Source organism: Danio rerio, chromosome 16 (genome assembly GCF_052040795.2).
Source record: "Danio rerio strain M-AB ecotype USA chromosome 16, GRCz13ab, whole genome shotgun sequence".
Taxonomy (NCBI): domain Eukaryota; kingdom Metazoa; phylum Chordata; class Actinopteri; order Cypriniformes; family Danionidae; genus Danio; species Danio rerio.
Window position 1 is genome coordinate 53,784,620 of NC_141036.1, and position 13,049 is coordinate 53,797,668.

A 13,049-nucleotide genomic window follows, 5' to 3' on the forward strand; every position below is an offset into this window, starting at 1 on the left:
GCCCATCTCAGTTCACGACTGACTTCATTAAAATAAGGTTATTTCCGATTCACTTTCTAATGACACTATCACATCTTTTTCAAGGACACAGCTGCTTTAGAACTTCAAATGTTTTTCATAAATATGAGAACATTAAAGGATAGCTAAATCTCCAACACTTTTCTTTAAAACATCACAACGTCCTTTCCAGCAATATCTGAATATATATTCTGTACAAAATTTTTTATAGATATCCAGACCTTTTTAACGTTGTCACACAAAAAATAAAAATGAAATATGTACACCTACATAAATAACCCAACAGTAATATATGTCTTAAGACTAAAAAAAAAAAATTAAAAAGGCTACTAGGGTGAGGTTCGAACTCGGTTCAGCAGTATTCATTCATTCATTCCTTTTCTTGTCGGCTTAGTCCCTTTATTGATCTGGGGTCGCCACAGCGGAATGAACTGCCAATTTATCCAGCAGGTTTTTACGCAGCGGATGCCCTTCCAGCTGCAACCTATCTCTGGGAAACATCCACATACACACTCATACAATATGGTCGGTTTAGCCTACCCAATTCACCTGTACCGCATGTCTTTGGACTGTGGGGGAAACCGGAGCACCCGGAGGAAACCCACGTGAATGCAGGGAGAACATGCAAACTCCGATAGCACTACCTACTGCGCCACTACGTAGCCTGGTTCAGCAGTGTTGTATCGCAATATGCTGACCACTGGACCACAATGGCGCTGTTCTGTTGGAGCGTTTGGTAACATCTTCATCTAACGGCGTCAACCTCAGACGCACAAACAATAAATAAAATAAGTATCGCAAACGTAAGTAGACAATAAGTATTGTCATCTGCAAGACTCTTTTAACCACAGTGTTACTTTCTATTGATGGCTTAATATTGTTGTCTTTATATCTGTCACCGACTCGGTCCCAGTCATTCCCCTCGCTGGCCAGCAGAGGCCGCCATCTCCGGACTTCTAGCATTACATCATCCATACACGCTGATTGTGCATACACCTGTTCTGAATCAAGCTAACGACCCACGTACCCTTTATAAGCCAGCTCCAAACACTCAGTCAGTGCGAAGTCTTAGTTGCGTCCCAAATCGCATACTTATGCACTATTTTATGCCATTTTGTAGTATAAATAGTGTAAGTAGTGTGTTCACATTGAAAACTCTCAAAATATTAAGTGCACTTTAATTACCCGGATGACGCACTCATTTAGCCGCTAAAATGAAGTGTGTAATGATGGACACTTCACGCACTCAACGACCGCAGGTTTGCTTACGTAGCGGAAGGGGCGGAGCGTTCGGACGCACATGTTGGATAACTTTATTTATTTTGGATGGTGAAAGCAAAATTCTCCTACGAGAGTGATTATAGCGTCTCCGGATGGTAAATGCGGCAATACTCGCGGCAGGTATTACTTGATAATTCAGTCGTTTATTTCACTGATTTGGCAACAGTCAAACGTCATCAGGGAAATGGTTTGAATTTCCGCTTAGTAAAAAAACATTAGTGTGCCATTTGGGACAACACTACATACATATACTATCCTGTTGAGTGTGTAAGTGCATAAGTACATAGTGCATGAGTGTATAGTGTATAGTGTGCCATTTGGGACGCAGCTGTTGTTTAGCCCCGGCCAGCATTACTGAGCGTTATTCCCTGCCTGATTCTTCGTGCATTACTCCAGCCTGTTTTCTGACTCTGCTTCGCTTTCTGCCTGCCCACGACCCACGCCTGATACACGGACTCTGATACTTGCAGCCTGCCCACGACCCATGCCTGGTAAAACCCTCTGTGTCTGTTCATTGCCAGTCTTGATACTTCATAGACTGTTGTGGATGTGTGTTTGCACTTTAGTGCATACTGTGTGTTTGAGTGAAAGCTTGACTAATAAATACTACATAATGGATCCCTCCGTGTCAGTCTCCTTGTTACAATATCACCCCAATATGACTGTGGACACACTATACCTACACACAGTTCTGTCCAAACAGATTACAAAAGATGATTTTTCACCATAGGTGCCCCTTAAATGTCGGTTAAAAGTCTGGCCACTGAACACATTTAGGTATAGAAGGATAACACATTTAATTCAAATCAGGTGCAAACCACAAAGTTTCTACTATATATATATATATATATATATATATATATATATATATATATATATATATATATATATATATATATATATATAATTTGCTTCCCTTGATTTTTGTTATTTATTAATATTTGTATTGATTTTTTTTCACTTAGGTATTAATTTGGGTGTAGCATTTCTTTAGTGAATATAGACAATAAATATTGGTGCATTTAAGCTGTTTTGTTTTGAAACTGTTTTATTTATAGAAGTTTTTTGTAAAAACATAACACCAAATAATGTACATCATGTATATATGTTAACACCCTTATCTCGGTGTTATTACCTTATACTAACTAGAACATGCACCAGAACACAAGCAAACATTACAGCAATTATACAGCACCATCACAAAACAATAAAGAAATTTTAGCCACACTGATGGAACGTAAAAAGGTAGTGGAGAGAAGAAAAAAAAAATTATTACCAGAAAAAAAATATTACAGAAACATTATTAACCTATACATCTAAGGAAGGGGCCCCATGTTTTGTCATACAACTTTTGTTTGCCAAATCTAGAGAAGCGTATCCTTTCCAACTTGAGGGCAGAAACCATTTCAGCTAACCATTTAAAAAAAAATTTGGAGGTGTTGTGGATTTCCACTCCATCAGAATCACTCTCTTGGCCAACACCATACCAAACATTAAGGAGAGTTGTTGATATTTAGGCCAAGTTAGAGCCTGGTCTGACCATCCAAACAATGCTATTTCTACATCAATTTTTATGTCCATTTCAAAAGCCTGGGAGTAAAGTCGGAAGATACTTTTTCAAAATTCAGATACTTCTGTTTTAAACTGTTTTGAAACTGTTTTTTGTGTTTGATTTACACAAATACATTTAAATTCAAACGAAGTACTGCAATTAAAAATCCCTAAGATATTATTGTGGTGTACTATTTTCTGTACTGTGTTCTTAAGTTATTTAGTTAGATTAATTCCAGTTATGCTTATGGTACATTGACTGATCTAATGTACTCAAGTATATTATTGTGCCTATAGACAATATTATAGTAAAAAAGGAGATGTGTTCGGACAGGTGAATTGGGGAAGCTAAATTGTCTGTGGTGTATGAGTGTGAATGAGTGTGTATGGATGTTTCCCAGAGATGGGACGCAGCTGGAAGGGCATCTGTTGCGTAAAACATATGCTGTATAAGTTGGCGGTTCATTCCGCTGTGGCGACCCCAGATTACTAAAGGGACTAAGCCGAAAAGAAAATGAATGATAAATGAGAGATGTGTGAGGGGTTTTCTTCTTTATGATAAGCATTGTATAATATACATAAAATAATCGATATTTAAAGTTTCAGTGCATTTGTGTTTCTTGTTTTTTTTTATTGAATTGGGGTTAGTGATTTCAGGCTTGACTGTATATATTTCATGTTAACTTTAGCAAAGCTTTGTTTTATAGTTTTGTAATTTTGCAAAGTTAGAGGAGCTCTTTTGTGGTGCGATGCTTGCTGGGAGTGGAGAGCGCCTAGATTTCCTTACCCCTCAGCCGACGACCAAACAATATTTCTTTTTGAAATGTATGCCTGCAACTTATTGAGAGCTGGAGCTTGTAGGCCTGACTATTTATTTATTCACTTTTGACTTTGTTTATGTTCAGGGAGGAAGGCATACGCTTCCCGTATTTTTTTCATCAAAGACTTACAGGTAATTTAGTTTATTTACATGTACTTTGCAGATTCTTTTGTTTGTTATTTTAGCCAGTGGCCACCCTGAAGAGATGCTCATTTAAATTGCTACTTATGTCTTATAAATCTATTCAAGTACTCTGAACTGAGTGTCCGGGTTTAGTTGTCGAAAGTTTTTTTTTTTTGTTTGTTTGTTTACCTTGGGAAATCCACCACCCACAACCTTTTTCGTTTATTATGGGGGTGTAATATCAACTTAATTGTTTTATTTTTCTTCCACTTATATTGTTAAAAACATTAAGTTAACTTAATCAATTTGTGTGCATTAACAGCATTTTGCAGTGCTAAGTATGTTGAGAGCAAAAAAACAGATTGGTTTGCTTCTGCGTTTCGTCACAATGCATCCATTAAAAAGCAGTTTCTCATTCCACTGCCTGCACAAATGATTTGCACAGATATCGATGGTGCATCAGCATGTGATTCAGGTTACGCCGGCGGTTTTTGGATGACCGTCTCGGCTGAGTAATTAAGACTCGGCTGGAGTGAAATCCATCCACCTGTGAGCCTGTAAAGCCGATCTGACCGTCTCTTCATGCCGATGGGAGACCTGGAAGTCAAGCTAAGCTCCATTCATCAAAATGCAGATTTGGGTTTGGTCCGGCGCGCTAATTTCCTTTGATCCATTTGCTAAACGGCGAGCAGGAGGATTACAAATATGTGGCATTGTTCGTGTTTCGTGTAGAGACCAAAATGATCAGTGCAATAACATGGAGGCAGAATATTAAACAATTATCGGGGAAAGCACATCAGAAAGAAATGAACCAGAGAAGAGCTTTTATGATATTAGAGCAATAATATTAAAAGCCGTAATTACGCAGCGCCTGATGTTTACTTGAAGGAAAAAAAAATTAATCTTTGTAAATAGCTGTGAAATGGGAAAATATTTGTCATGATGTTAAAATCATTTTTGTATTTCAGTTGCAAATGTTATTATTGGCAGTTTATTATTATTTATAAAGTACATATTCTGTATTCTCTCATTCTACATCACAAATAGATATATAAACCCACCAGCTTGATAACTAATAATATTAAGCAACTTAGAAGTTTTTCGAGGCAAAATTGTGTTATTTGTGTATTTACAGCAATAATTGTACTTTAAAATAAAGTGTGACCAACTTATATATTTAAATGACATCACATTACATTACTTTAATGTAAAAGAGGCAACATGGAGGATCAAACCTGCTTTAATTAAAACGAATTAAATAATATAAAACAAAATTAAATTAAATTAAATTAATACAAAATAAAATAAAATAAAAATAAATAAATAAATTACAAAAACACAAAATAAAATAAATAAAATAAGAATAAATATAATACAAAATGTAACTAAAATAAAATAAAATAAAATAAATAAAATATTAAATTAAATTAAATTAAATTAAATTAAATTAAATTAAATTAAATTAAATTAAATTAAATTAAACAATAAATAAATAAATAAAATAAAACTTATATATATTTATATATTGTTTAATATACATGTTAATGTTTGACAATTAATATTAAATAGAAACCAATGCAGATTTAATAAAGCGTAATATCAGGTAACTTCTTGGACTTTTTTTTAACTATAAAGATACTATTATTTGAAAGAGTTAAATTATTATTGCTTGTTCATGGCTTTCAATATGAGTGTGCTATATGTATTGACTTTGATAATATCATACTTGTTTCAACACTGCATGAAATGACATTATTGAGAATGTCACTCACTATGCACAAAAAAAAAGAAAAGAAGAAGAAGCATGACTTGTGTCTCCAAAAAAAAAAAAAAAAAATATATATATATATATATATATATATACATATATATATATATATATATATATATATATATATATATATATATATATATATATATATATATATATATATATATATATATATATATATATATATGTATGCACATGCATTCTACCAATAAAGATAAAAACTGTTTATTTCAGTATACACCAAGATTTTGGTCATATTCCTGCAACAGAATATGGAATAAATTGTGAGCAACAAATTACCAATAAACAAAGTGACACATGGGGCTCTATTTTAATGAACTAAGCACAACGTCTAAAGAGCATGGCACAAAAGCATAGCAAAGCAAAGGGCGTATTCAAATTCACTTTTGCTATTTTAAGGATGGAAAATATGCTCTGTGCCCTGGCACATGGTCTAACAGGGTTGTGCTTATTCTCTTAATGAGTCATGGGTGGGTTTTGAGCATAACAATTACTAAACCAATCAGAGTCTAATCTCACATTACCTTTAAAACTTAGTTGCGTCTCTTCATGGTGAATTTACTACTTACATTACAAAAACTGAATGCTTCACTATAAAGAAAACAGTTAAACAGACCATCTGCAGCATGAGGATAAAGAATGAGCCTCCTCCATTCGGCCTCTTTTACTCCTTTACTTTCGTGGATAAGAAAACGATGGAAACTTAATCCACTGAAGACATCCATTACCCTACATATTTAATTTTGTTAGTTAAGCACAAAGATTTGTTTCAAAACTATTTCTAAGTTGTGTTCTAATTTCCAGCAAATGAATAAATGAACAATAATAACAAAATGTGGTCAAAAACTTGAGTTAAAATTAAACGTACATCTTGTCTCTATGTCCCATAAGGTGATGCATATGTCTCCATAACATGACAGGTGGACAAATCTAAACTTGTTTATATTAAAAGTAATATAAATATGCATATAATAAATAATACTGCTAATAATAATGACATTATACAAATGCAGATTGTCATGGGTAAACTGAAAAAAGCCCCCCAAGATGAAGAAGGCATGGGAGTATTTTATTTTTTCAAAATAGCAACGCGCCATAAATGCGCCTTAACACACTACCTTTTTAGGCCAGCACACCCATGAGTCTACAAAGCAGCACAAATGGATTTGCTATTTAAACACGTAGTGCAAAACGTTAAAATTGCATTGGTCTGAAAATAGCAACAAATTGTGCCAAACACGTCTTGCGTCTAATTGCGCTGGGTGTATGGTAGGGTCCATGGAATTTTCTTGTAAAACATACTACAAAAAATGTAATAGTACAATTTTTTTTAATATATATATAAAATTAAAAAAATAAATAAATACATAAATAAAAATAAAATAAATGAAAATAAAATAGATGAAATTAAAATAAGTAAAAATCTAAAGTTAAAAATAAAATAAATTAAAATAAATAAATAAATAAAATAATAAAATAAAATAAATGAAAATAAAATAAATAAAAAGAAAAGAAAAAGTAAAATAAATGAAAATAAAATAAAATAAAATATAAAATATAAATAAAACATAAATAAAATAAATGAAAATAAAATACAAAATAAAATAAATGAAAATAAAATATAAAAATAAAATAAAAAATACATAAAATACATAAATAAAATAAAATAAAATACAATAAAATAAAATAAAATAAAATAAAATAAAATAAAATAAATTTAAATAAAATAAAATAAAATAAATAAAATAAAATAAAATAAAAAAATAAATAAATGAAAATAAATGACAACAAAATAAATGAAACTAAAACAAAAAATAAAATAAATGAAAATAAATGAAAATAAAATAATAAATTAAATTAAATTAAATTAAATTAAATTAAATTAAATTAAATTAAATTAAATTAAACAAATATTTATTTATTTATTTATTTATTCATGTATTTTTTTTTTTTTTGTGATCAAAAATGTGGCTGTGTTCACTCAAAGTTCCTTTAAGACAAGTCATTTCACTTAGCGGCCATCTTTGAAACGCCTTTCGGGCAGTATGCTTGTGCATTCTGTCTCAACAGGGAGAACATCAAATTCTACAAAATTGCTTGCCACTTTATTGCACAAAGACAATGAAAACATACTCACTGATGGAAAACTTGCTTGTGTTGTCTTTTCCAGGTAATAATTTGACTCCTCTTGACTTAAAATCCCCAGATCGTTTCACTGCTCAGGAAACAAAACAAAAAAAGAAGAAAAAAAATCAGGCACACATTAGATGTAGATTAGATTTTTTAAAGCCTGCTGCAGAAACATGAGCAATAGTTTCAAAAATGTTAATTAGAAAACAAGTTAAAATGTCAAAACAAATTGGCTCATCTCAGCCAGGTTCTGTTTAAAGTTATTCATTCAATTCATAATTTATCTCTCTCTCTACACTTATGCTGTGCTTCCTTCATCTCTGAAATTTTCTACATTTCTACAACTGAATTAAAAATAAATTAATTAATTAATAACTTGTGGACCAGGCTTTGATTCAACTTCTGACATGCCACCTTCCGCTCCACATTATGAGAAATTAAGTCATTTATTGTAATTATCAGCTGATTAAGAGTAGCAAGGTGATTCGAGATTTAGCCAATATTACATGTAATTACTTTTAAGGAAGAGGTGAATCAAATGAAAGCTGTCAAGGTCAAAATGTGACCCGAAATCAAAATGGATTTCATTTAGCAAAGAAAATTAGGACTATTTTGTAGATTTTGTGCATAATAGGGTGAGATGAAATTAAAAATCCAAGCACATTTTAAGCAGACGTTCAACCAAAGTTCATCTAAAACAAGCAATTAACTGAATTAGCGAACTAATGAAAGACAGATTATTTAACTGTATATAAAAAATTAAACATTTATTTACTTTTTAAACAAATCTCTTTAAAAAAAAAACTGCAAATAAGACAAATAGTGAAGAATCAGCATATTAGTCAGATTGAAGACATTAATGATGCTGAAAATCCAGCTTAGCATCCAAGGAATAAAGGACAATTTATTTTATATTCAAAACTGAAAACTATTATCATTATATTTTTATATTATTATATGTATTATTATAATTTTATTTAATTAATTTATTTATTTTTTGTAATTAGGCTAACTAAATGTAGTCTTAAAACATTGATTTAAATTAAATTAAAATTAAATTAAGTTAAATTAGATTAGATTTGATTCGATTATATTCAATTGAATTGATTTTAATTTAATTTAATTTAATTTAATTTAATTTAATTTAATTTAATTTAATTTAATTAATAAATCCTAAAAGATTTGTGAAATCCTAGGCTAAAATCTCTGGTCTTTGATTGTTGGTTTGACATGTTCACAGACAGCCGCTCAATTCCCGTTGCGATCATAATTTTCCTCTGATGAAGTTCTGACAGTGTCAAAAGCTTTCAGACACTTTCCTGCAGTGTGTGAACTCAAGAACCAATAAAAGCAGAAACTCCATTGAAAATACTGGAGTAAAATAAACTGTTGTATTTTAAAGACATGGCGGGGGAAAAGGAGTTAAATGTAGTGCTTCTTGTCTGGTCTGAGACTTACTTTATATCGTATATCTATCAGGAAGTGAAGATCACAGATTTTTAAAGAAATCAGACGTTAAACCTGCCAATTTTTCTAATAGAAAGACCGTAAGCGCTGACGCTGGCAGGCCGAAATGAAAAGTTCGTGTGCATATACCTCATTCAAATGACCGCCGGGGAATGTCAAAACAGTTAACAAAATAGCCACTACAGATTGTTTACATTTGCTGTGAGGATTCATTTCAGAACGCGGGATAGTGAAAGTGTCACGAACGGATGACATCAAACTTCATGGGATATTTCTTCTGTTTGACGCGTCTTCATTGTCATTCAGTCTGATGCTGATGACATGCTACAATCAGTTAGGATTATAAAAAAAATGAATAAAAATCGCACAGTGTAAGCCAACCTTAACCTTAAAATTAATCTGGACTTTATTTCTATTGTAAAAGACAACCTTTAAATGTTTTTGTTTTTCCCAGAGATTTTCCATAAGCAATTACCAGACATAAATGACATGAAATCAATCTGAATCACATCATATTTAAAGGAAAATCTTTGTAAACTCTACCTTGATATTGAGCGCTGAATCCTTTATGCCGATGGCTGTTGTCTGTTACGAAATGAAGCCGTAGCCAGTTCTTGTTGCTCACTATTGGCACAGGAATATTAATTCCTGATAACCTGTAAATAAGATGCAGACAGATTAAACCATTGCCTTTTACTGTATGATTAAATGAAATCATAATATGACTGTGTGTTTAAATGAAATCCCTCATAATTCTGAATTGATTTATAATCTGTCTATTTGAGCAGGGATAACCCAGCCTGATCTCTCGAGAAAATTTAACTTTTACAAATTCTTGTGGCCCCTTTTTAAATATGACTCATAACTTTAAGAAAACATAACATAAAAAACCAACGGCCCGTTCAGACATTCATTCATTTTTCTTTGGCTTATGCCTAGTTCAGACTGCGTGATTTTAGCCCCGATTTTGGCTCGCCGACAGGTTTTGAGAAATCGCCGACAAATGCCTGAAATCACAGGCAAATCGCCGCTCATGCACGTGAGTGACAATCACACAGTATGAACTTTCAAAGACGCGATCTGAGAGAATCGCAGATGAGTCGCCGATGCCTGTGAGATATTTGGCGTGCTAAATATCTGGAGCTGTCGGCAATTCAAATCATGCCGTGTGAATTGAGTTTTGACTGAAAATAACATCAGTGATCACCTACAGCCAATGAGAGAGCAGCTTTCACTTGTGTGTGCGTGTGTGTATACCTGCTGCAGGTCAGCGGGAGGCTGGGGGAGAAGTTAAAAGCGCTCTTTTTCGGTTTATTTGGACCCACGAAATGGAGGAAAAACTAGTGGAGGTTTGACTGGATTCAGGAGCAACCGTGTCTGTTTGACGTTTCATACAGAAAGAAATTAGTTTATTATCAACGTTGAGGAGAAATTGCTAATTCCCTTTAAACCCAGGTGAGCAAACATGTGCATACTCTACCCCATTAAAGGCTTCTTTCTCATTATGTAGTTAATAACAAAATATATACACGTGTTTTTGGCTGTGAGACGTAGTTTGGACGAAGTTGTCGGCGATTCTTCCTATAGTAAAGTCATGCAATGTGAATGTCCCAGTCGCCGATCCATCTTGCAGTGTAAACAAAGCAGCGACGAAACACAAGCCCAGACAGTCAAGCAGTGTGAAAACATCTGTGACACAACTACTTTAAAAATCATGCAGTCTGAACTCGGCATAAGTCTCTATTTCAAAGGTCGCCACAGTCGTAAAAGTAAGTGGGTTGTTAAGGGTTTTGTGCGGGACCTAAATAGCCAGGACCCCCCCAAACTTCTCTTTTCATGCAAACCCTTCCATCTTTTACCACTCGACATTCCCACCTAAACAAAGCTGAAAGCTCACCCACTTTCCTGACTTTTTTCAAACTAGAGGTGTAAAAAGAAGAAAGGTTAGAAGTGGAATTAGCCACTTTTAAATAAAATTAAAGATTTGTATATTTAAAAAATATTAAACATTTTACAGGAGGGCTAATCATTTTGCCTTCAACTGTTTATGCTGTTTTGCATATCCCACATCTTTCGTTCCTGCCCACACTTAGTTGGTGAAACTAAACCAACTGAGATCATCGAAAGTGGAGAGCGCGGAGAAGAATAGGGGGACGAATTTGGGTTGGGTGGATGCGGTCGGCAAAAGTGAAAGTAGGGGGTGGTTAAGGGGTTTGTGCGGGCCCTGAATAGCCAGCGCCCTATGCACTCTGTCCCCACTAGCAAGATCCCTGCTCATAGTACCTTAAGGTGTCGATCACACTAGCTTTAACCTTCAAAAAATGCAAGACACACTGCCTTTTTGTTGACAAAACGAAAAGAAGCGTGGTGCGATTGTCACTAGACAATAACTGAATCAGCTCAATAGTATATATTATAGAGTGTTGCTGTTGATTTCATTTTAATGATTAATAATATTGTGATATTCAAGATTTGTGATGTAGAAGGAACACTCTAGTGCATTTTGGGAAACTAGATTGCACGGCGGACATTTTGGATTGAAAACTCCAATAGAACAGCAGCATATTATAAGTCTGTAAAATAAACTATTAAAAGTGCTGATGATTGTGATAGTAAGTGTTGTATTGTCGTCTTTCAGGTTATATCTCAGCTTTAATGCGCTTTTTAAATAAATAAACAATGCAGTAAGTGTTGTATTGTCGTCTTTCAGGTTATATCTCAGCTTTAATGCGCTTTTTAAATAAATAAATAAAAAAACAATGCAGCTGCTTGCCATCATGACAGCAATAAGATCCAATGGACAGCCGATATCTTTCACTCCAAAATGGTGGAATCCGGGACTGTTGCTGGGCGCTGCTGTTGCAATGGAACGTTCTATTGAGTGTCTCCTCTTGGTCGTTCTAAGGTCTTTGCCACAAGTCTCTCCTCCACTTTCAAAAGTCTCTGTAGTTGTCATAACAACACAAATACTGCAGTCAAATCCCGTTTTCATTTAATTGGAGAATAAACAGACGTGACTGACGTAATGCGCTTTTTCTGTTCAGAGTTGACTTTCTTTTAACTCTGAGCACACAGTGCACAACAGCAAAAACACATGGCACATAAGCAGGGCGCAAAACGCTCACTGTCGTTGATAAATCACTCCAAAAAGGTGACTCTCGATGCAAAAAAACGGGTTAAGTGTGATCGCCCCCAAAAGTTACAAAAGTGAATCTCAAAGGTACAAATGTGTACCCTAAAGCGGTGTTTTTCAACTGGTGGGTCGCGACCCAAAAGTTGTGGGAACATTTTCAGTGGGTCGTGGAGTGTGTGGTCAAAAAAACAGTACAACAAAAGTTACATTTTTTACTTATTTTGCTTATATCGAACTTTTATTTTGAAATTCGTGTGCAACAACTCTACCGTTTGAAATGTGAAATTTCATTTAATTATTGCAAAAAATATGTCGAAGCCCAAGTACGGCCCCGAATATGTAAAGTATGGGTATATATATTGACAAAAACTTTGTCTAAGACTTAAAGCCTTAGTGTCACATGTAGTGAGGTGCTCTTATAAGAGAGCATGAAACCTTCTAAATTAAAACAACATTTAGAAACCAGAAAAGATGTTTTATTAAGTTTATTATTAATAGTATTTGTCATTTTTACTGTGTAATATTTCTATAATTTGATCCATTTTGTTAAATGACAGCAAAAAAATATGGTTTATTTATAAGTCTTGCTGAATTTTTGATGATTTATCTGTCACTACTTGTTATGTTAACAAGTAAATACATATTAAGTATAATTCCTAAAATTGTATTATAGTTTCTAAAAATTTGGGTCGCGGCTTGATGACCATGTAAAAATGTGGGTCCCATGGCCAAAC

At 33.4% G+C, this 13,049-nt stretch overlaps 1 protein-coding gene across 2 annotated transcripts in view; it reads right to left on the minus strand.

The window, feature by feature from the left end:
- csmd3a (CUB and Sushi multiple domains 3a) overlaps nucleotides 1-13,049 on the minus strand; it is a 647,261-nt gene that overhangs the window by 463,580 nt on the left and 170,632 nt on the right. For both annotated transcript variants that reach the window (XM_087287879.1, XM_087287878.1), the window contains exons 6-7: nucleotides 9,726-9,838; nucleotides 7,723-7,800 (exon numbers count right to left, since the gene is read on the minus strand). In XM_087287879.1, the coding sequence (XP_087144005.1) occupies nucleotides 7,723-7,800; nucleotides 9,726-9,838 (191 nt within the window). The remainder of the gene's footprint in view (nucleotides 1-7,722; nucleotides 7,801-9,725; nucleotides 9,839-13,049) is intronic.